Source organism: Manis pentadactyla, chromosome 5 (assembly GCF_030020395.1).
Source record: "Manis pentadactyla isolate mManPen7 chromosome 5, mManPen7.hap1, whole genome shotgun sequence".
Taxonomy (NCBI): Eukaryota; Metazoa; Chordata; class Mammalia; order Pholidota; family Manidae; genus Manis; species Manis pentadactyla.
The window spans coordinates 21002711-21028500 of record NC_080023.1 but is presented as its reverse complement, the minus strand read 5'-3'; the positions used below and the strand labels follow the sequence as shown (position 1 = coordinate 21028500).

Here is a 25790-nt window from a genome sequence, read left to right as displayed (position 1 = left end):
GACAGCTGCACCTTGGCCTAGACCGCGGGGCCGGGGCGGCGGGGGTGTTGGGGGGGTAAATAACCAAGAAACCAGATCTTTTTCCAGGACTACTGTTTCCAAGCAAAACAACCTGGGGCCCAAAGAGACCGCGAAGAAAACTGAGACTTGGTAATCCCGAGAGAAGGCGGCGCGGGGCGGGGGAAGACGGTGTGCACGGATGCCCGAGAGAAAAGGGTGCGGAGAGGAGTGCCGAGGAGGAGGCGAAGTATCCCGGTGCATCTTCAGACCCACGAAAACAACAAACCGGAGGGTCTGCACGCAGAAGCACCAGACGGAGTCCCCGGAGCTGAGGCTGTGCAGCCAACATACACTGTGGGTAGTGGATAAACGAACCGGTTATAGGAGGGGAAGGGGGCTGCCAAGCGAATAAGCCAAACAGACTGGGTCAGACAAAGCTTCTGGGGGTGATCTAAGACCAAACAAGAACTGTGAGAGGGAAACACATGAGCTAAATAATGAAAAATCAAAAACAAAAATCTGGTGCCCGGGTTGTGGCAGGTCACAGAGCTACCGAACAGAAAGGGGCACAACAAAGGGGCACGGAAGGAAGGACAACTGAGGGGAGGAGATGGAGAAGAGATGCGGGACGCGACGGGTTGGACAAAGCGCCCAAGGCGGCGAAACAAAGAACCGGGGGTAGAGAGTCGCGGGGGACAGCGGGGAAGACAAAGCGCTCGGGGCCAGGGGCACCAGCCCTACGAGGAGGCGGCAACTGCCGCGAGAAACAAAGCTGAGAGGGGCCGGGACTCAAAGAGGTTGGGCGGCGGCGAGAGGGGCGCGCAGAGTCACGGCGCCCGCGGGCCCCGCGCTCCCGGCCGCACTCACGCCCGCACCCTCCGGCCTCACCGCCGCCGCCCGTCCTCACACGCAAGAGTCCGAGCAAGCGCGGCGCAGAGCGGGCAGCGCACGGCCACACGCCGCCGCACTCGTCGCGTGGGACTCCGCCCCCGCGGCCCCTGGACGCCAAGTGTTCCGCGGTCCCCGAACCCGCCGCCCGCCGTGGGCTGCAAGACGTCCGCAACTTTCCCGGTTCCCAGCGCTCCGATTCCCCCGGACTTACCCTGTCACAACAGGCGCCATCTTCCACAAACTCTCGCCAAAACTCCAACCCTCGCGAGATTCCCCCTGACGCTTTCCTTCGCCCCTCTCCCCCGCCCTTCCCTTTTTTCCTCTCCTCGATTCCACCCAGCCCCCGCGTTCTTTTTCCCCTCTCAGCCGCCGCGAAGAGCCAGACGCCTCGCGCCGCCCGTGGAGTAGAGGATCGTGCTCGTTGCCTTCCCTGGAAACCTACCCAAGCGATGGAGCATGCGCAGGCAGCTCCTCCGCGGGCGAGCCCTCCGTGTGGTCCATAGGGAGCGCTCCGGTTATCCGGGTTTTGGGACGCGCCCTGAGGGACGAACGTGGAGACTGAGGAAAACCGGAGGGGATTACTACGGGGACCGGGACTGGAGGGGTCAGGAGGCGGGACCGAGGGGAAGGGAGGAGGGGTCCTGGGAAAATCTGCCGCGTTTCACAGGCCTAGATGAAACACCTCCTCAAATGGGTGTTTTCCAAGTGGCTTCCCGCTCACTCTGGTTCCCAGCCCTTTCATTCATTCAAACGTTCATTGGACGCCTCCTTTATGCTAATATCGGCGTTAGGTGCTAGAGCTACGGAGATGCCAGGAGTTCGGACGAGTGACAAACCTAGAACTCTTAGTTCAGACAACCCCTATGCGAGCGGAAAGATAGACAACTTTACTACGGTCAGACCCTCGAGCTGTACAAATGGAAAACTTTTTCAGTTGCGCTCTGTCGCCATAGCTTGCTTCTCCTTGGGTGTGAAATGAAGACAGGCGAAGACCTGGCAAAGACGTCCCTAATGTCCACTTCGCATACACGCACCAGAGTTTCGCGTAATTTTTTCCAGAGGTGAAAACCGCGTTGGAATTGAAAGTCGCCTCTCCCCCCACCTTGCACTCAAGCCACAGCTCCCGCTAGAGCAGAGAGCTGCCTGATTGTGTGAGCTCCCCTAGAACCTCGTCGCATCCCCCGGACGTGTGTGAACCCAAGTGTATATTGGGACAGACTCTGCCCAGGTCCTCCCGTGGGCCTGGCAGTCGAGGATACTGCTCGCTACCGGAAATGTATTTCAGTTGACTAAGCTCCGGAGCAAGTCTGGGCATTTCATAGAAAAGTGCAGGGCCCAAGCCCCGCCCCCTCCTCCCTACCTGCATCACCCCATTCTTCCCCCAACCCCTGGCCCCGTCAATTCCTAGAGATTCCCAGATCCCGCACTACTTCCCGCAGGGAACCCCAAAACACGGAGAACTGGAATCCGCGGGCCAAAACCTGCTGAAGGCGCTGCAGGATTGGCGCGGCACGCACGAAAGGCACTGCGCATGTGCCCAATGCAGGCGGCCCAGTCTCACGCTACCCCTCCTTCCCACCGCCTTCCACTACTCGACTCAGACACAACACCGGCCGTGGGAAATTTCCTAAACCTCGCGAGAACGCTCCCACTGTTGCCTATGCTGTTGCTCCAAGTCTCGCGGAGCCCAAGCGGGACAGGTGTTTGTCTAGTGCAGCTCGGGGCGCTGTTCGTGCCGCGCGTGCCCGGGGGCTGGGGCGAGCACAGGCTGGGTGGGAAGGGAGCGGCTTGCAGCGGAGGCGGGGCGGGTGGGCGCGTGGCGGGGAGTGCAGGGCGGGGAGCGCAGGGCGGAGGATGGCTGGGAGGGGGAGCGACGTCTTGCACACACACGCCGCGTGACTCTTTGTGGAACAAAAAGGGGATGGGAGTTCTAAAGGAAGAAGGGGAAGTCAGATTAGAAAACTCCACCTGGGGCGGGTAGTAACTCTAGGCAGGAGTAGCCCCAGGCCGATTCCCCGGAGGTTTCTACAGCTCTACACGAGCCTGGTACTTTCCTAAAATGTGTTCGACGCCGCGCCCCTGGCCTCTGGGAGCTGCCGGCCTCCAGTGTGGGCTTTGAGTCATGCTTCTTAGTCACCTAGTCTAGCCACTTGCTTTAAAGCAAGTTCGGATTCCCTTGGATACTCTCTTCTAGCAATTGGGTCTTTTCTTTTTGATCTCCCCGCTTGCCTCACGAGTTGAGCTGGGGAAAAATGAGGCTCTCTGCCATTTACCATTGTTGCCTTGTATAAATTGTTGCCTCCCATTCAAGGACACATTTTTAAATTTCTGCCTAACCTTTTGAAGTAATCCATATAATCAGTTTTTGTTCTTTTCTCCTACTAATATGACTTAAAATACTGATTTTGCCTTCCTTCACCTTTCTGTGTGTTTGTTGAAATATTCAGTCCACTGTAGGTATTGTTTCATCATGTACTTCAGTGACACCTGTTTTAAGCTCTTCCCTTCTTTTTGAATTATTTATTTGTCCAGTGAATTCCTGGTTACATTCTCTGATTAGGCACATTTCAGAGTGCTCTGATGTGGTTTCTGTAGTGGCCTAGGCTGGCATTGTCTAGGAACAGGCGTCTTAATGACTTTATAGCCCTGCAAATGTAGAAACTGAATTGAGTGGAGTTTTGGAAAACAGTGAGTCCAAATAGGGGCTCATGTTCCACTAGTTATGTATTGGACAAGAAATCAAGTTTTGGGGTGGTTTTCAAGGGTCTTGTGTGTGCGTGCATTTTCCTATCCCTTTGATTAAATATTTCACATAGAAAAATAGAAGATGTAAGAACATTTAGTACAATATCACAATACAAGTATGATTTGGAACAGGATAGCTCAGGTGGAAGACTGCCCCCCAGGCACACATTCCTTGGAACCTTAATATCAAGATATTTCAGTTATGGTCTAGGCCATTAATCTAATTTGGAACCACAACCATTTGAAAGCCTTAGGCATGAGAGGCACGGTAACCACAAGTCAAATCACAACTTCTCTTAACCCTAAAACATGCTCTGCCTGCGTTCTTTCCCCATCACAATAAATGACAGCTCCATTCTTACACTTACTTAAGCCAAGAACCTTGGAATCACTCTTGCCTCCTTTTCCTCTCATATTCAACATTAAACCTAACAAAATCATGCTGGCTCTGCTTTAAAAACAGATCCGCAATCGAAACACTTCCACCTCTCTGTGGTTACCAACCCAGTCTAACCCATCTCATTTCTCAACTTGCAGATTTAGATTTCCCCAGGAAGTCTCCTAACTGGTTATCCCTTCCGTTCTTGCCTTCCCTCAGTCTGTTCCCTCAGTATGTTTAGGGTAACCCTCTAGAACTCCCATAGTTTTCCTATTTCACTTTGAGGATGCACACAACCTGGCCTGCCACCCAAAACCCCTGATCTCCCTGCCTCACCTCTTCCTCTTCTTCCCCTTGCTCACTGAGCTCTGACCAGCAGCCTTCATGCTCCTTCTGGGACTTATGAAGGCACACTCTCAACTCCTGCCTTTCCTCTTTTCCTCAGATGCCTTATGGCTCATTCCTTCACTGCTTTCAGGTCTTTGCCTAAATGTCACCTTCTTAGGCCTTCTCTGACCACTCTGCACAAAAGTGACTCCTCGTACTCCCTATTTCTTCCTTCTTTATTTTCCCATGGCACTTATCATAAACTAACATACCATATATTATACCTGTGTATTGTGTTTACTCTCTGCCTCCTCCCATTGTAATGTAATCTTAATGAGGGCAGGGATTTTCACCTATTTTATTCATTATTCAAGCCTCAGCCAGTAGAACAATAGCTGGTGCATGATGGGCACTCAGTATTTGTAGAATGAATGGGATGTTTTCCACTCTACAGCAGAGTACAAAGCATTTTGAAGACTCATTAAGACTTCTAGGGTTCAAAGAACACTGGAGTTAGACCAGCAATAAATATCCCAGTGTTGGCTTACCTGGGAAGAAGTCTACCGAGCAACCACCCGTGTTGACTTTCTACAAAAAATTCTTACTTCTGGGTTAGACCAATCAATGAGCCTACATTTACATGAAGGGTTTCCACTCTCCATTTTAGAACCTCAGGAAAGAAAATACTGTTGGCAAGACATAAAGAAACAGGTAGCCTCATGTATCAAGTTGTTGCTAGTGGGAATGAAAGTGGGCGTAAGTTTTATGAAAACCATTAGATAAATGTTTTCACCACCTGCTAATGTTACAATTCTGTTTCTCGAAATCTGTCCTGTAACTGTATTCACACGTGTGAAATTAGCTATACATTGCAGCATCATTGATGGTAGGGAATACTGGTAATAATCTAAATGTCTATCAACAGATGTCTTATTTCTTAAAAATCATGATATACTCAGAGAATTGAATGGTACACATCTGTTAATAAGCCAAGGCTGCTTTTTATGTCCCTATGTGGAAGGACCACAAAGCTTTAAAAAGGTGTGAAATACTGATAGATACAGAAAATCTAAACAGAACAATTACCAGCAAAAAATTGAATCAGTAATCAAAAAACTACCCAAGAACAAAACTCTTGGGACAGATGGATTCACCACTGAATTTTATCAGACATATAGAGAAGACATAATACCCATTCTCCTTAAAGTTTTCCAAAAAAAACAGAAGAGCAGGGAACACTCCCAAACTCATTCTATGAAGCCAGGATCACTCTAGTATCAAAACCAGGCAAAGACCCCACCACAAAAAAAATTACAGATCAATATCCCTGATGAACATAGATGCAAAAATACACAACAAAATATTAGCAAACTGAATTTAAAAATACATCAAGAGGATCATACACCATGACCAAGTGGGATTCATCCCAGGGATGCAAGGATGGTACAACATTCGAAAGTCCATCAACATCATCCACCACATCAACAAAAAGAAGGACAAAAACCACCTCATCATCTCCATAGATGCTGAAAAAGCATTTGACAAAATTCAACATCCATTCATGATAAAAACTCTCAACAAAATGGGTATAGAGGGCAAGTTCCTCAACATAATAAAGGCCATATATGACAAACCCACAGTCAACATCATACTTAACAGCAAGAAGCTGAAAGCTTTTCCTCTAAGATCAGGAACATGACAGGGATCCCCACTCTCCCCACTGCTATTCAACATAGTACTGGAGGTCCTAGCCATGGCAATCAGACAAAACAAAGAAATACAAGGCATCCAGATAGGTAAAGAAGAAGTTAAACTGTCACTATTTGCAGATGACATGATATTGTACATTAAAAACCCTAAAGACTCCACTCCAAAACTACTAGAATTAATATTGGAATTCAGCAAAGTTGCAGGATACAAAATTAATACACAGAAATCTGTTGCTTTCCTATACACTAATGATGAACTAGCAGAAAGAGAAATCAGGAAAACAATTCCATTCACAATTGCATCAAAAAGAATAAAATACCTAGGAATAAACCTAACCAAGGAAGTGAAAGACCTATACCCTGAAAACTACAAGACACTCTTAAGAGAAATTAAAGAGGACACCAACAAATGGAAACTCATCCCATGCTCTTGGCTAGGAAGAATTAATATTGTCAAAATGGCCAGCCTGCCTAAAGCAATCTATAGATTCAATGCAATGCCTATCAAAATGCCAACAGCATTCTTCAACGAACTGGAGCAAATAGTTTTAAAATTCATATGGAAACACAAAAGACCCCGAATAGCCAAAGCAATCCTGAGAAGGAAGAATAAAGCAAGAGGGATCTCCCTTCCCAACTTTAAGCTCTGCTACAAAGCCACAGTAATCCAGACAATTTGGCACTGGCATAAGAACAGACCCACAGACCAGTGGAACAGAATAGAGAGTCCAGATATTAACCTAAACATATATGGTCAATTAATATATGATAAAGGAGCCATCGACATACAATGGGGAAATGACAGCCTCATCAATAGCTGGTGTTGGCAAAACTGGACAGCTACATGTAAGAGAATGAAACTGGATCATTGTCTAACCCCATACACAAAAGTAAATTCGAAATGTATCAAAGACCTGAATGAAAGTCAAGAAACCATAAAACTCTTAAAAAAAAACATAGGCAAAAATCTCTTGGACATAAACATGAGTGACTTCTTCATGAACATATCTCCCTGGGCAAGGGAAACAACAGCAAAAATGAACAAGTGGGACTACATCAAACTGGAAAGCTTCTGTACAGCAAAGGTCACCATCAGTAGAACAAAAAGGCATCCTACAGTATGGGAGAATATATTCATAAATGACAGATCCAATAAAGGGTTGACATCCAAAATATATGAAGAGCTCACGCACCTCAACAAACAAAAATCAAATAATCCAATTAAAAAATGGGCAAAGGAGCTGAACAGACAGTTCTCCAACGAAGAAATTCAGATGGCCAACAGACACATGAAAAGATGTTTCACATGACTAGTCATTAGAGAAATGCAAATTAAAACCACACTGGGATATCACCTCACACCAGTAAGGATCGCCACCATCCAAAAGACAAACAACAACAAATGTTGGCGAGGTTGTGGAGAAAGGGGAACCCTCCTACACTGCTGGTGGGAATGTAAATTAGTTCAACCATTGTGGAAAGCAGTATGGAGGTTCCTCAAAAAGCTCAAAATAGAAATACCATTTGACCCAGGAATTCCACTCCTAGGAATTTACCCTAAGAATGCAGCAGCCCAGTTTGAAAAAGACAAATGACCCCTATGTTTATCACAGCACTATTCACAATAGTCAAGAAATGGAAGCAACCTAAGTGTCCATCAGTAGATAAATGGATAAAGAAGATGTGGTACATATACACAATGGAATATTATTCAGTCATAAGAAGAAAACAAATCCTACCATTTGCAACAACATGGATGGAGCTAGAGGGTATTATGCTCAGTGAAATAAGCCAGGCAGAGAAAGACAAGTATCAAATGATTTCACTGATCTGTGGAGTATAAGAACAAAGAAAAAACTGAAGGAGCAAAACACCAGACAACTCATAGAACCCAAGAATGGACTAACGGTTACCAAAGGGAAAAGGACCGGGGAGTGTGAGCAGGAAGGGAGGGATAAGGGGGAGGGGAATAAAGGGGGCATTATGATTAGCATGTATGAGGTGGGGGGGCATGGGGAGGCCTGTACAACCCAGAGAATTCAAGTAGTGATTCTACAACGTCTTACTACGCTGATGGACAATGGCTGCTATGGGGAATGTGGTGGGAACTTGGTGATGGGGGAAGTCTAGTAAACATAATGTCCCTCATGTAATTGTAGAGTAATGATATCAAAATTAAAAAAATAGTGATAGATAAATATATACTTACTTGCTAACATATATCTAAAATGGCTCTGGAAGGACACACTATGAACAGAAACAGTGACTACTTCACTTTAAGGGACTCAACAGTTGGAGGACATAGGTGAGGAGGTGGCTTATCTCACAGTCAGCTATTGCAGATCCTTTGAATTTTGTACCAAGTGCATGTATTGCCTATTCAAAATATAAAATATAAAAAACGAATAAATGTATAAGAAGAAAAAATTGAGTATATAAAATTGTTTCCTTTCTTCCACTTGGTAGAAAATTATTTTCTAATGGAAGTTATGTACATGATCTACCATCTCAGTAGAATAAAGAACTGCAGATCTGTCAGTATTTCACTCTGTCATTGGCAACACTGAACTCATGGTCCATTCAAATAGCAAGTTTAGAGTCAATACCACTCCATGTCAGGCATGATCAATCCATGATTTGTGTTTTACAAAGCTGGATAAGGCAGAGACTTCAGGAGGCCCCTGGTTAACAGAGTACATAGCCCAGTTGCGGTGTAATTCTAGGATAGAGGTAAGAGTTTAATGATATTGGGGTAAAATGGAAAGTACTGAACTCTTGCCTGATAGGCCCAGGGAAACCTTGCCCAGATGATTTTTGAACTGACTCTTAAAGGAGTGGGAGTTCAAAAGACACTAAGAGGAGGAGGAGGAAGCACTGAGAAACACAGGAAACAGCATGATCAGGCTCTGAGCTGTGAAAGAGCATCTTGTATTCAGGGGAATGGTGCCTGTAGAAGCCAGGGTGGGAGAAGGCAGGCATCCTAAGCAGCGTCATATGAAGGACCTGGCAAAAAGGCGGTCCTCAAAAGTTAGAGGGCATCAGAAACACCTGGGTTCCCCTAAGACTCTAAATGAGTTCATCTGGGCTGAAACCCAAGAGCAGGCATTTCTAGCAGGCTGGTCACAGATTTTGATGCAAATCATCCCTGAACCAAGCTGTGAGAGTGTTTGTTGTAGGAGTTAGGTGTAATCTTTCTTGAGGAGTTGCACACTAAGGGGAGTAATGGCATATCATTTCCTTTTTAAAAACAGTAACTGAAATACTTAAATATTAAAAGGAATGAGTTTGGGAGCCCCTGAGAGTATATCCATAGAGCATGTGATGCAGTTAGTGACAGTGAGATAAGCACCTTTGTGAAAGGGTCACATTTTGCTATGGTGGTGTAAACACACTGATACCCTCTCATCATTGCTTTCATTCCAAGGTTAAGTTATACTGACTTATTAATGAGGCACACAAAAGCTTGAAAGTTTTCCAAGGCAGCCCCATAAGGGAAAACATGGTTCTAGCACCACATTGCAGGGTTTCCTGCTTAAGACCTTAGACATCTGCCAGTGCTTCAGTTTCCTCGCCTGTAAAATGGAGACATTGCACCTAATTCATAGAGTTGTCCTGAGGATTCAGTATTTAATGTCTAAAACACATACAGTGATACCTGCCACATAGTTGCTCTAATAGTGTTAACTTTTATCATTATTTTTATTCAATACATCCATAAGTTGCATGCATTTAATGAAAATTATTGCAAAGAATGTCAAAATATCTTTAACACTTCAAAGCTAAATGCTAAAATGGCCAAACATAGTAATGATTTTATCCAAATTGGTGTTAATTCATTTCTTTATCATATCCCACACAGAAATGACAGTATCATTATCATTGTTACTTAATTTCTAAGAAGTTCACATGTCCAAAAAGGTTGGCAAACTTTCTGTGGATGGCTATTGAGAGCAATGTAAAGCAGAGTTTGATATCAGACTGCAAGGTGGCTATGTGCCTGATAACACAACATTAGAAATTAGCAACCATTTACTCCACAGAAGTTTCTTAACTCATGGATTTAATTCACCTTTATGCCTCCCACCCCCTTTTTTTATAACAGTATCCCTATCATTTTCTATGTGTTAAATTACATTAATTAAGATTAATAAAATGTACAGGAGATTGAAGACTGTCAAGACAGAGTCCATGGACTATGCAATTCTATAAGGCAAATAAGCTCTAGCTTTAGGATTAAAAGAAATCAAGAGAACAATAAAAATAAGTCATGGAGTGGGCTTCAAGAGAAATTGAGAAACAAAAATAAATACCCCTTTCTTTCCAATTGTGTTTGATTTTCACAGGATTCTTTGACCCTGGGAATTTGATTATTATTTTTTATTTTTTTGCAGGCCTAAGTTAAGCTGTGCTACCATGTGCAGCAAGGAAAGTGAAGCAAGAAAATGAACAGCCATTTACTCTAGTAATGCGGTACGTGAATGGAGTCAAATGCACACTGGGTGAGAAGAATGTCTACAAATCTAATAATTTGTCAGATTTCATAGCTAATGTAATTGGTAGAAAATGTTTCCATGTGTGACTGATGTATCTTGGTCTTTTAATGACATAAACAAGATAAAGCCAGTTAACACTATCTACACAAAAAAAGTGACACTGTATAAATCATATAATTCCAGTTATATGTGTGTGTGTGTGTGTGTGTGTGTGTGTGTGTGTGTGTGTGTATGGAATATATTTATTTAAATTTTGATTTCCTGAACTTTCCCCTCTGTCATGGTTTTTGGTTCTTTGTTAAGCCAGTGTTGAACACCCTTACTGAAAAAAAAAAAAGCCGGAATAGGAAGGCAAGAGCATTAGACTAGCTCTACCATTGAGTCCTACTTCCACTACTAGTTAGCTAACTTTGGGCAAACTAAGTTTTCTTCATCTGCAAATGGGGAATGTAAAACCTATTGCTTAGTGTCATTTTGAGAGTTAGTTAAGCTATTACATGAAATAACTGGGCATAAAGCAGGTGCTCAGTAGATGTTTCTTCTTTAGGAAATTTTCCCATCTATGCCGACACTCAGGTTTTTTTTCTATTAGATGGACTAATATTACCTGCCTTAGAGATGTGTTTCACAGAGCAAATTAAGTAATTACACAGATAATTACATGGAAAGAGTTGTCTTTAAATAAGTTCATTGTATTTATTTTTGGTTTGCATATTTGTAAAAATTTGACTATGGTTATATAGCAAATCAACAAAACAGAAAAAGATCCCTACATTTTCTCATCTCACCTGTGTTAGTGTTAACCAAGAGCACAGATGGTTTTTGTCAGTTTTTCAAAGAAAGCCTCCCAGAAAGGTTTCACTCTGCATCTGTGTTGGTGTCACAGATAGTGTAATGATAAGCATCAACTTGTAGATAATGACCTTGTGGTTAGCGCCCTTGTCCAAAATAGACTAAGGACTAAGAAGATCAACTTTGGAATTAGTCTGTTCATGCACTGACAAATTATCAGAGATATCACACAATTCCCATCTTGTGAAACAACTCTGTCAAAGACAGTTGACTAACAGAGGATCCCCTTAAACGTCATAAACAAAGTTGTACATTGTCACTTTTAATAACTCCATTGTATCAGTATGTCACTATTTTCTATTTTAATAATATTAAAATTTTAATTATCATTATGCTAACATGTAGGAATTAAAAAGAGAAAACTTATGAAATTACTACAGAAAAAAAGTAAGATAATTTCTAATTAGGCTATTAATAAATATTGAGTACAGACTTAATTTTATGCAATTGCTGTCTGAAAAGTTTCATCTCAATCCCATAATGATACATTTAATTTGTAATATACATTAGAGAACTCTTTAAAGATTCCATATTATGTATTATAACTGGAATTGTTCCTATATGCAGTTTTCACTACTTGAGCAGTTATTTAACTAAATTTTATCATGGTTAGCATGCTATAGAAGATAAAATAAATTATATTAAAGTTTTATGAACATCCCACTAATGGAAAAAACATTTCTCAAGATCTTAACTCTGTATCACCTCTCATCTGAGTACTATGGAAAGATTTGGAATTTTACACATCTTTTTTTCTTTCTCCCAGCTTTCCAAACACTTGGCTTAAATTGTACTCTCAGAATTACTTTTGACTTCAGTGAGAGTTATAAAATTATCATCTGGGAGAAGCATTTTGCTACTTCCTTTCAAGTCTAAGGCTCTCTAGAAATGTTCTTAGGAATTGCGAATCTGATTTTCATCACACAGTTTTACCTACATAGCATCATATTTTCCTTCACCAGCAAACACTGAGTATTTTATTTTTAACTAGCAAAGCTCTATCTGTATTTGTATGGTACTTTCCAAGTTTCTGAAGTAGGCAACAAATCACAGAATCTAGGCAAAAAAGGGCTTAAGAATTAAAAGAAAACTTCTGAAAACAAGTTATGTACAGCAGCATTTAATTTCATGTAATAGAGGATTTTTGAAAAGTTTTATGCCAATCTAACACACAGGAAGTGCAGCTTTCTATTTAAAGGGATACTGTGATATGTAATTTGTGAAATGACAATAAATATGATTGAATCTACACTGTCCCAAGCCTTCTCACAAACACATCTAAGTCAGTCCTCAGGACAAGCAGGTATGTAATTTTATCCCTGTTTTTACAGGTGAGGGTCAGAGAACATGACTTGCACAAGTTATACTTCTGAAGGTGGAATTTCTGATTGTCAGTGAGTTATTTTCTTTTTTGCCATAGAACTTTAGTTTTTTTATTATTTTATTATTTTATAATTTTTGAATTATTTTATTATCCCATCCTGATAAAGAATATCTTCTGTCAAATATTCAGAGTATCAAAATAAAAATGCCAAGGAATGCAAAAAGATTTAATTTTAAATAGGTGATAATACTTTATATATATAAACAAATCATATCAACTAATAACAGTGAGCGGCTAAGGATGGGTAGCCAGGGTGGGTAGAAGACCTAAAACCCTTGTGGATTTCTTAACATGTTTATTATTTTAAAACGAACTCATCAAAGACATCATAAAAAAACTACAGAGCAATAAATATAGACACAGAACTCCTCAACAAAATACAGACAGTCTCCGACTTAATGATGGGTCGACTTAAGATTTTAACACTATGATGGTGCAACAGAGATATACATTTGGTAGAAACTGTACTCTGAATTTTGGATTTTGATCTCTTCCCAGGGTTGTGATAGTTACGATACTTTCTCGTGATGCTGGGAAGCAGCAGTAAAGCCATATGTCCTGGTCAACCACATGATCCCAAGGTAAGTAACCGACATAACTTACAGCCATTCCGTACACATCCAGCCATTCTGTTTTTCACTTTCAGTAGAGTATTCAATAGGTTACATGAGCTATTCAGTACTTTATTATAAAATAGGCTTTGTGTTAGATGATTTTGCCCAACTATAGGCTAATGTAAGTGTTCTGATCATGTTTAACGTAGGCTAGGCTAGGCTATGATGATATTTCGTAGGTTCAGTGTATTAAATGGATTTTTTACTTATATTTTCAACTTAGGATGGGTTTATCTGGACATAACCTCATTGTAAGTCAAGGAAGATACATTGCTGGTGGGAAGGTAAAATAATGAAGCCACTTTGAAAAACAGTCTGACAGTTCCCCAATGGTGAAAGATAGACCCAGCAATCCCACTCCTATGCATATACCCAAGATAAATGAAAACATGGCCACACAAAAACTTGTATGTGAATGTTCCTGGCAGCATTATTCATAATGGTCGGAAAGTAGAAACAGCCCAAATGTCCATCAAGTGATGAATGGACAAATACAATGTGGTATATCAATAAAATAGAATACTATTTGGCCATAAAATGAAATGAAGTACTGGTAGATCTACAACATGGATAAACCTTGAAAACATGTTAAATGAAAGAAGTGACTCAGAAAAGGCCCAATATTGTATGATTCTGTTCATGTGAAATGTCCAGAATAAACAAATCTCCAGAGATAGAAAGTATTAATGGTTGTCCAGGGCTTAGGAGTATGGAGCTGGGGGTATACGACTTGCTTTGGAATGATGAAAATTTTCTAAAATTGACTGTGATGGTTGCACAGCTATGTGAATATATTAAAAACCACTAAGTGTGCACTTTAAATGGATGAATTATATGGTATGTGAAGTGTATCCCAATAAGGCTGTTAACAAAAAAGAAAAAATTAAAAATTTAATTTCATTCAATTAGATGCTTTAAAATCAATGTGATCATCGCGGGGAAAACAGTGTAGCACAGAGAAAGCAAATAGTGAATCTGTGGGATCTTACTACAGTGATGGACAGTGACTGCATTGGGGTATGGGTGGGGACTTGATAATATGGGCAAATGTAGTAACCATATTGTTTTTTCATGTGAAACCTTCATAAGAGTGTATATCAATAATACCTTAAAAAAATTTTTTTAAATCAATGTGATCATAACCTTTATCTTAGTCATATGCTGATATAAAGACTTCAGTGTGGGCAAGGAATATTCGCTACTATGTCAGTTGATTGACCCTCTAGCTTCATAGTAAGTTTCAGATTATATTTCTGATAAGGTTAAAATTCCCTAACATTTCAGAAGGAGACTGATTTGTTTTAAGATAAAACTAATAGCTAAAATTATTGAGTACCAACTTAATCTAAGGGACTTCATGCATATATTTTATTTGATCATCCCAATTCCCTTTTAATAGCTAAGGAAACTATGGCTCCCCAAATTAAGTAACTTTCCTTAGCTCACACTGACAGTTACAGATACAGCTAGAATGTGAATGCTCTGGGCTATTTTGACCTTTCCTATAGTTTGCTCTAGGGTGGCCTGCTGGGTCCCTTTCTCCCTCATTACTATTGGTGAATAAGAATGCAAAGGCCTGGGGACTTGTAAGGTAATTACGTAATGGTATGCTAACATTACTGTGAGGGCCTAACAATTGGGACACCACCTCTAGGCCACTCCAGGGAGCTGGTGATGAGGGATGTGAAGCTGGAGGAGTGAAGGGAGAGGGGGGATCGAATTTCCTTATTTTCAAATGTGAGGGAAAGAATGAAGAAACTGAAAAAAAAAATCCCTAAAGTTCCTTCCAGCTCTAAAGTTTAACCAACTTAAGGCTCCACCTTAATGGAGCTGCAGGTACCTAGAATTCTGCTAACTATTCTTCTTCTCCTGACTTAACCTTGTCCCAGGATCCATGATTGAAGTGTCTCCTCCAGGACTCTAATAGCTACAGTTCCATCAGGAGGTATGTTTTCAGACTTTTTTCTCCCTTAGCTATATTCCTTTGGCAAAAAGCACACCATCAAAATCGTCTTTGCAAAATTTAGTTCTCTCATACTTATTTAGAAAAATTATCCTTAGACTTCATGTTTAACTTCAATCTATGCCATGTCTACTTCTAGTCCTTCAATAAAATTGCCTTTGAATATGTGACAATCATAAAAACTCCTTTACTTTTTAAATTTTTACTGTTTTTAGAATGAATAATACATGCACATGGATGTAAAATTTCAAATTCCTAACAGGAGAGCACAGAGGGTTGCTACAGCTAGCAAATAAAAATGCAGGACACCCAGTTACAGTTGAATTTCAGATAGATAAACTCAAAATACATTTTTAATATAAAGTTGTCACATGCAATATTTGGGACATACTCATACAAAAAACTATTTGTTATTTATCTGAAACTCAAATTTAAGTGGCCATCCTGTATTTTAGCTGACAACCACTAAATGCAGAAAAAGGTAAAGACTCCCAGTGTCTGTGGTCTCCTGGAGATCCAGTTGCCTTCTCAAAAGAAAATCCTATTAACTTTCCAGGGATATTCCAGAGTCAGCTTTCTTTTACAGCAATCAGAGTTATCAAGCCCTAGCATAAAACAGAATCTGAAAAAAAGGATCTAAACTGAATATAGCAACATCTCTGTATCTCATTTGGACTCAACGGTTACTAAAGGAACTGAATGGAGGCCGTTTGAAGCACAGGGAAGGGATTTTAGTTCATACCAACCAAGTAACCTTGGGCATGTTCCTTAACTTCTGGGATCACTTGCAAAAGGAGGTTAATGTTAATACTCACTTCATACTTTGTAGTATTGTGCATACTATTTGTAAAATGCTTGACCACGAGGTAGGTGTCTGATTAGCAGAGTCCCCTCCCTGTTTGGATGTTTTAGGTAGCTTTTTTAAGAAGTTCAGCATGAAAGCCACTTCTGGAAGCACAGGCAAGATAAACTGAGTCTGTCTCATTATAACCTAAATTTGTCATCAGGCAACTCAGTTGTCTCTTTGTAGTCTCTACTCCACCAAATACTTAAATCATTCAAGGCCCTAATGGCTCATTTTATCCTATCCCACTTTCTCCTTGTTGAAGCTATTCCTCTGTATACAGTGATTTAAAAAAAAAAAAAATGACTGAACCAGGCACTGTTCTAGGCTCTGGAGAAACAGGTTTGAGCAAGTAAGACAAGATCACGGCCCTTGGGAGATATTTGTGTTCAAGGATGGAGACTGTGATAATAAAAGGGCAAACAAGTAAGACTATTTTTAAAAATGATAAAAGCTATGCAAAAATTAAAGAGTGAAAAATGCTAAGGGGAGAAGGAAGCTGACTTTATTCAGATCAACTGTCCTTTAAACAGTAAATTCCTTTCATGTACTTAAGCTGCTCAAAGTACTTTAATTGCATAATTAAGTTTTTTTAATTGAAGTATCATTGATGTTCAATATTGGTTGCAAGTATACAACACAGCGATTCAACAGTTACACACATTATTAAGTCCTCACATCAACTACATAGCATAATTCTTTTAAAAAAAGTTTTCAAACAATACAAATAGTAACCACCTTCACAATTTTAAACTGACTCTTGAGACTTTGGCAGGAGGTAGATACCAACGTCTTTCAAAAATATAGACTTGGATATTTCTACCTTTCTTTGGGAAAGTGATAAGCATTCAGATTCTAACTGTTAATTATAAATGACAAAGCCTCATACCAACTATTCACATTTGTAATTCACTCCCACCCAAACACACACTCACCCAGCCCTGGGAGTTGGATGTTTTTATGCCTATTATATAGGTGAAAGAAGCGAGGCTCCCAAAGTTCAAGAGATTTGCCCAAGGACACCCAGATCAGAGGAGGACAAACCAAATTTAAAGATTTGCTTCTTCATTAACAGGCTTTTATTTAAAAAAATATATTACCATGAAGGGAGTTGGGGTATGTTGAGTTTTGGCATAAATGTTTCAACATCACTAAAAAAAAATCACAATATAAAAACTTTCCTACTTCATTTTGCCTGTCAGGTCACATATTACCAGAGCTAATATTTGGAGGTAATTATCTATTTGTAATGGGTGTGATTACTAAATTATTTTAAAAGTAATGTTAACTGTCTTTTCTGAGAAACTGCTTGTTTGCCAGGATAATGAAATTCCTGCTTGCGCATTATAAAATTACTACAATTTATATGGAGAAATCTTTTTTCCTTTGTTTCTCCTAGTGAAATGATGCAATTTCATGATGATTAAAAGCAAAACAGCCTAAAATGCTATACTGGCTCACAAAAATTTCTCAGAATGGTACATTAAAATCGAAACTGAAACATTATGGAGGCGGTAAAATCTACTCACATTCAATTATTTATGGACATAAAATATTAGATACCATCGGTGTCTCCAGAGCTACACTATGTGTTAATAATGATATTGAAAATAAGCATGAAATTTATGGTGAATCCTCTGTATAAGGATGTTCCACACAGGTTTAGAACAGTTGATGAATTAGTAGACCCTTAAAATTAACAGAGGTATAAAATGAGACACACCTAAGATATTATCATATTAAACTTTACTAAGATAAAGATCATTTTGAAAGGTGACTGGTTTTCAGCTTCTCAGTTGACTCTTCCTTCCCTGCCCTGTCCATAAATACTTTATCTTTTGATGTATAAACTATTTATTTCATTGCCTCATTCCTTTTTTTTTGGAGTTCTTTTCTTTCATTTTTTGGAGTGGGAGGCAAACGTGTTTCTACAGGACAGATTGCATATTTTGAGATACTAATACAGCTTTCTCTGTCCCATTTTTTCTCTTGGAAGTCTAGATTTTAGATGCCTCTAACACGGCTAGTCTTAATTCTACTTTAATTCATTTTACAGATTTACTTCTTCTTAAAAGTGTTTTTTCAGAATATTACTTTGTATTTCAACAAATTCTCTGGTCTTCCTGCCTCTAAATCTGGATTTTCCTGAGATGACGACATCATTTTCGGTGTTGTTCATTGCTATCCTCTCCAAACCCCTCCTACCCTGAACCGGTCTCCACAGTTAATAAGACCTAACTAATGTATTAAAGAACAGGCTAGTCAAGCATACTGCTTTGACCTTGAGTTTTATAGGAATTTATAAACCAGAGTATTTCCTTGAATTACAGTTATATTGAACAAATATTATTTACTAAGAAGATCCTTTTAACACCTCTTCTTCCTCTTCATTCATGGTAAAGGGTTTGGTTTCTTTTGGAGGCATACAACTAGTATGGAATTTAGCTGTGAGCATCTCGTGCAAATCCCCAGTATGGTTTGTAAAACTGCAGCCCATAATCCCTTCTTGAAAAAACACACTCATTATTTGTGCTTATGCCAGTTCCAAATATTACAATAGTTTCTGGATTTTTGCCACATTCCTCTGTAGATGGTCATTTGGGAGACTTTGTTTATAATGTGTATTTTGAATGAAATTAAAAAATTCCAAGACCACAGGATGTAAGACTCAATTGTGGGGTAAACTTAATTATTCATTTTTTTCAAAGAGCCCCTACATAGATTACAATAGCAAACACTGAATAGAAAATGAGAGAAGGTATGTTTTTTTCTAGGATTAGCATTTGAAAGAATATGAAAGAAAGCATGCTATTTCCAAGGATTAGGGAATGTTTACAAACTGACCTATAGCATTCAGTTGGTGGTACAGGTAAAGTAAAACAGTAAGCTGTTTTATGGATATCAGGAGAAACATTTTCTTTAGTGATTATGTTACTTGTGATTTTAAAATCAGAAATGAAACCCCAATTTTAAAATAACACCCCCCTAAAAATAGTTAAGTTCATGGGGATAAACAGTATAATAGCTTTTTTTTTTTTTAATTTAAGGCAACATTAAAAATTTAAAGGTTCCTCTAGGACTTTTTCCTTTGAAGTTTTTTTAACTTTGCAGATGATAGATGTAATAAACCAGGGTGTCAGCCTTTAGTTATTTTGTGCTCTAGCTCTTTGACCCATTGCTACTTGGATGTATTCTTGCACTTGCCACAGAAAACAGTGAACACAATATGCAACACATGTTAAGGTAAGGCCAGCATCCTCTTCTGACATTCTCAGTCACTATAAATTGGTGGATTTCTTCCCAAGATGTTGCAGTTTACATTTTCTCTATAAATGACACACACACCCCAGTGATTTCTGTGACATAACCTTTCTGGAATTCTATAAACACAGGATATGCAACACGGGCTAACCACTTGTCTAGGAAAGAAAATAAGCAGACAGTTGCCCACAGAACACATCTTACATTTGGGCTGCTATGGATGCCAAGAAAGTGATCACTTTGAGTCCCTGCCTGAATAATTACAGGGCCTTGAAAACACTATTGCTTTTTTAAGTGGATGTTGCTTATTAACAGAATGCAGAATAAATTATGTCTCTTTTATTATTGACCTTGATCTTCAGAGAGGATGTGGCAAGTAGCCAACTGCAAATACAAAGCTCACATTAGGGACAAATGAACATATTCTACTTAGAAAAAAATAGAATATGAACATTAATGTCACTGGTTAAAATAAAATCAAATGTTATTCATTGAGGTAAAGAATAATATATTAATAGTTCATATATAGCAGCTTCCTTAAAACTTGTATGAAATAGAGTGGAGAATAAATGAAGGGTAAGTAAGCGCCCCTAATTTTCACCCTTCTTCACTAAGCCACTTGACTGATGTGAGCCTGATTAATATTTCCCTAATAGGGGGACACCATCCACAACTTTATGCTTAGCAGCTATACTTAACAGTGGAGTATTAGGCTAAAGTCTACTCCTGGCTACCTAGTGTTGTAAAAAATAAAGAGCATTGTGAGTGATGGAGTAGCTAGAGATGTGACTGACAGCTTTGTGTCCCTGTAATGATGGGGGAGAACACTGTGCCAGATATTAGCAACTTCTATTCTCCAGAAGCAATGATGGCAGGAAGCTATGCTACTCCTGGTGATTATATAAACGGCTGATTCAAGGAGTCGAATTAGTCCCTCTAAACTCCACGTAAGAGAGATCCAAAGGAAGACTCTTCCATGGAGGCAGAGGGAATACTTGCTTTCTGGCGCATCCTTGTGGACTCATCTGGGCTCATTCATTCAGGTGCTATGTCAGCAGTTCTAAATGGGAAGGATCTGTTTTCTCAGTTGCTCCCAGACAACATTGCAGAAATAAAGTGATTTGCTGTGGTTATACAATTCTACAATACCTCTTATTTCACTCTGGGGTAACTAGCATCACAATCTGAATGTGGAGCCAGCAGAAGGGCTCAGCTTGTGGAGGCAGGGAATCTGTTAGGAGTTCCCTTTTTCCCTTCCAACATCCTTGAATATGATTATGGATTAGCAGGGCCCAAGCTGCTGAAGACCCCCACCCATTGCCCCTCTTCCAAGCTGCAGATGAACCCTGATTGATTCTTTGATGCAGCACGGCCAGTAGGGATGAAGGGACCATGAGCAGACTTGTTTCCTTCCCAGAACCAGTAATGAGAATCGGGTGTGGTCAGGTCCAGTGCCTTTGGAATCCCTACACAGTCTTTTCCCTCTTGTCCTGCTGTCAGCATTTTCCTCTCACTCTTGTCTCACCCACTGTTCTGGTCCTGCACTCCATCACATCAGAGCCAACTCTCTGCTTTCTAAAAGGACAGCTACTAGACAGATCAAGCAATGCCTACTGTGCATGGGAGAGGAGCCCTCATCTTCCCCACAGTTGGGCATGTGCCCGCGCACTCACACCCTGTCTTCCTGCATAGCAGCCATACTTATCATTTCTCCCGCCAAAGTCATCCCATTGCAGGGAGTGTAGGCCTAACAAGAGGAGAAAGATGATCTTGTCATTTCCCTATTTAAATGTTTTCCGTTATTTACAGTTTCATCCCAAAGCCCAAAGTTAGTCAGTCCAGAGGAAATGTCTATAAGGGATCATTCCTAGGAAGGGCAAAGCCTGAGGAACAGGGCAACACTCACCCAGCTGCTCCATGGTTCATCCTTGATCCCTCTCTTTCCATCATCAATTCTATCCGATCCATTGGAAGGTCCTGTTGGCTTGTTCTCAAACTATGCCCCAATCTAGTAATTTTACCATCTCCCCACTACACCCTAGTTCAGGGCACCATCACTTCTCTTTAGGTACCCACATTACCTTTCCACCTTCTCCCTACTTTTTCTCCACCTGTGCAATCCATTCTCTACAGGATATACTGGAATGAACCCTTAAAAATATAAATCAAATTTTGTGTTACTCTTAAACTCAAAACTTTCCATATACACATCTGTTATTTTTGTTATTCCTCAAGTGGTTGGCTACCATAATTAGAATTCAGAATCCTTTAACCAAAAGCTGTGCGCTGTCTTATAGGAAACAAGGATGCTGGGAGTCAAGGGCCCCACTCCCCGATGAAGGAGAAAAGGTGTGTGGTGACAGCTATCAAAGGGAGGAAAGTGAGCAGATCCCTGGAGGTCTGAAGCCAAAAAAGAGAGGGAGAGGCTGAGAACTGACTTGAGGTTGGAAAGGGGGCAGGGCTGAGCAACAGAAGGACCCCACACTGGCCTAGCAGACCTTATAGGCTGTGGCTACTGACCACCCCTCCACCCTTTCTCTCACTCTTCCATTCCTGTGTGTCTGCGCTCCAGCTATATTCAAGTACCTTTCATTCTGGAATGCAGGAATGCCTACTTGCATTGCCATTTGATTTCTCTGTTTAGAAGGATCTTCACCAACTTTTCCTCCTGGCAGATATTTATTCAGTTCATATATCCCCAGAATAAATTTCCCACCATAAGTTAAATGTCTTAATTTTTTTCTCCTTGCTTTGACCTTTGTGCAATTGTTAAGCCTACTCTTTTACCCTAAATGGCAACTTTGTAATAATATCTGTCAGTGGTTTTCCAACATTTTGAAGTTTTCTATGTGCCATGAAAATTAATGTTTGTAATTCTATTTGATGTAAAAAGAGATTATACTGAACAATGTCCTCTTGAATAGGAAAGACAAGCAGCCTCATTAGGCAGACATTAGCCCAGAGACCAGAAGGGCATCTTAATATACTAGTTGTTCTGACAAGTAGCTACTCCACCCCGATGGCCTCTGGATTATTGCACAACAAGCAACACTCATTTCTCTCTGCTTTCCCGTGCACATTAATTCTCTCTCTGCCACACTTCTCAATCAGGTATTGTAGAAATGCAGTTAATAAACAGAAAGCAAAGCTTATAAGTGCTTCATAATTTTCTCAAAGCACTGAAACATTGTTCAAGGAGAATGCTTTTTCCTTTTTTAAATTAAGGATTAGTTTGTTTATTATCTACTTCCCTGAAGGAAGACCAACTGGCTTAACACAGAAATAAAGACTATTAATTTTTGGTATTTCATTTGCCATTATATTCTGGAAGGAGGATTCCTATTAATAAATAGGAACATTTATAAGTACTATGATATCTAAATAAAAGTGCACTGAGTCACCTACTTTTGGGGGACTATTTAAAGTATATTTTTTAGCTAACTGAAGATCTGACAGAACCAAGTACTTAGAAGAAGGCACATTATTACGGGTGCTAAACTTGAGTTCTTTCATGGCAAGACTGGACAGCTGCTTGCACCTGCCTTAACTTTTTTTCAGGCTAAAGTTATCTATTCCAGGATCCTGTGTCATGCAGTGTAAAGCTTTGGTTTCAATCAGTCACTAACAGTGGAGCTTGGATATATTTGAAATTCCTTTTGGGGGCAAAAATTGGCCCAGGCTTTTGACAACAATGCTTCTCACACCCAGGCCAAAGGTGGCTGGCTCTCCAAGGGGACAAAAATGCACTTTGGCATCTTACCCTTAAAGTCACAGAATCATAGCATTTTGGTCCAAAAAGGGACATTAGAGTTTGTGTGGTCCAACTCACTTGTTTTACATTTTTCTATACTATAATAGCATTCCTTTCTCCCTTATAGCAAATATCCAAAGCTCCTAATTTAATTGACAATATAGAACATTTGTATTATAGGTGCCTGTTAGAGGATATCAACACAAAGAAGTAAGATTTAGCAGCTCATTCAAACTCCATTTAAAAGCCCTGTTTAAGAGAGAGAGTCCAGCAGACAGATTGACCATCCATTTGTGTATATTCTTCAAGTTCCATCCTTTAATTTGGTAAAGAAATTAGAGATCAACATGCCTGAGTCATGCTTTCCTTAGCCTCTTGCTCAAATATATTCACCAAGTTAAAGGTGAGGTATGACCTCTGTTTGTAGGGTGGGTAGGAGAATATCTTTTGTACAAGCGTGACTGAAGATATTGACCACAATGTCAAGTGGTATTATCTCCACACAGATCCATGTGATAAATTCCTTCTTGAATTTAGTTCCAGGCAACGATAACATGTATACCACTCTTGTGAGAAAGTGAAACCCCTGTAGCTTACTGTGTTTCCCTTTTCACCTTTGCTGTCAGAAAAATATGAGCCAAATTTATTGCCAACTGTTGTAATCTGATTAACTCTGCTGCCTAGAAGTATTTATTCCTCCTTCCTTCTTCTTAAATATTTTATTTGTTAGCTGCCTTGAGCAATTTTAAAAGTATGTAAGTTGACAATAAAAATTTTAAATTTAAAAAATGGGGAAAAACAATTGGTAGTTAGTAAGGAATAGTCTTGCCAATGACACTTGCCTGCGCAAAGACCTGTCTGCCAGTGTTCCCATTTGTAGGGCAATGAAGAAATCTCACGTTTTGTGTCAGAAAACCTGGACTTAATTCCCTAGTATACAGCTTACTTGCTGAATAACCTTACGAAAGTCACCTAGCCTCCTTCCTCATTTCTAAATGGGGCTATTAATGCTGTTGATCCACTAGGCTGTTGTGACAACCACATGAGAAAACAGGGGAGATGCTTTCTCAACATGAGTCACTCAAGCAATATTTGTTGTTTTAACTTCCACACTCCATCTTGCAATGCTGACCCACTCTAATAGGACTTTGCAGGGATTTGAAAGTAAGTTCACCAATTCACAAATTTTTTGATACGCCTTCTTTTTAGAGTGTTGCCTAATTTTTCTCCCGTAGAGTATGGGCTGTATTTAGTAACTCATTTCTGGTGAATAGAATGTGGCAGAAGTGGCAGTGTGTGACTTCTAAGACTGGGTTACCAAAAGCATTGTGGCTTCCTCCTTGCTCTCATTCTTAGGTCACTCTGCAGATGAAACCAACTGCCATGTCATGAGGACGCTCCAGCAGCCCTGCAGGAGGTCCACGTGATGAGCTACTGCAGTGTCTTGCCAAGAGCCTTTGGAGCATGCCATCTTGGAAGCAAACCCTTTGGCCCCAGTCAAGCTTTCAAAAGACAGCACCCCCAGCCAAGTTCTTGACTTTGAACACCTCAGATGCCCCACGTGAGAACTACCTGGGCAATCCACTCTGGGATTCCTGACCCTCAGAAACTCTGTAAGAGACTACATGCATATTCTTGTGTAAAACCCCTAAAATTGGGAGGGAGGAGTACTTTGTAACACAGCAATAGGTAAATGATAAAATGTCTGTAGTTGCTGTCCATCCTCTTGGGGAACACTCCTGAGGACAAATAGTAGGCCTTATTCCCAAATGTCATTTTAAAGGAAATTCAAATGCCCCAACTTCTTAGAATCATTGCAGTGGACATCACCTACAAGTTGTGTGGTATAATTCCCTCATTTTGCACATGGGAAAACTGAGAAGCAGAGACATTAAATGAGACGCTCAAGGACATTTAAATGAATGGGGAAATTAAGGCTAGACCCTTCCCTGGCCTTCTTTCATTTAATGTCATCTTTCATTGCTTTTGCTTTTTATTTTTCTTTTTTTAATGATCTAAAAGGTTTCTTTATTTTTGAGCACCACTTTAAGAACAATGGAAGGATTCAAAATCAATACTCTCTTTCTGCCATACCATGCTATTTCTTTGCTTTGCTTTTCATCTGAAAACATGCCAAACTAGTTTTTAGTTTATGACATCATTTCACAAAACAAAGGGTACCCCTAAGATAAGGGATTGCACAAAATGAAGAAATGTCAATGTGAACACCTGCTATTTGTAAGTTACTGTACAGAATCAAAGAAGATTAAACCCAAATTTAGGTCTTATGTTTCTCACAACCTGGTAGGGAAAGGATGAGTTCTAAGGACACTCAGAACAATGAATTATGGGGTAGAATTATGAAGGACAGAAAGATCACATGTGGGATAGAAAATACATCTGGCCAAGAGCCTGTAGTTCATGTTCTGTTATCACTCATACAGAGTGACTCTAAAAACAGTCTTAGGAATTAATATGCTAGGATGAAAAAAATAGTATTAAGATTTTTAAACTAAACCTTAAATACAGTCTTAGTGGACAATTTTATTGATATAGTCAATAAACTGCTCTTAAGTA

At 40.2% G+C, this 25790-nt stretch overlaps 1 protein-coding gene across 6 annotated transcripts in view; it reads right to left on the bottom strand.

Annotated features, from left to right (window-relative positions):
- Positions 1-25790, bottom strand: part of RBPJ (recombination signal binding protein for immunoglobulin kappa J region) — a 211543-nt gene that overhangs the window by 107756 nt on the left and 77997 nt on the right. For 2 of the 6 annotated variants that reach the window (XM_036900546.2, XM_036900551.2), the window contains exon 1: positions 1334-1521. The exons of 2 other annotated variants lie outside the window; for them this stretch is intronic. In XM_036900546.2, coding sequence (XP_036756441.2) covers positions 1334-1392 — 59 coding nt within the window. In that variant the 5' untranslated portion in view covers positions 1393-1521. Of the gene's footprint in view, positions 1-1102; positions 1253-1333; positions 1522-25790 lie in introns of those variants that run through there. 2 more of the 6 variants (XM_036900547.2, XM_036900548.2) reach the window with 2 other exon arrangements.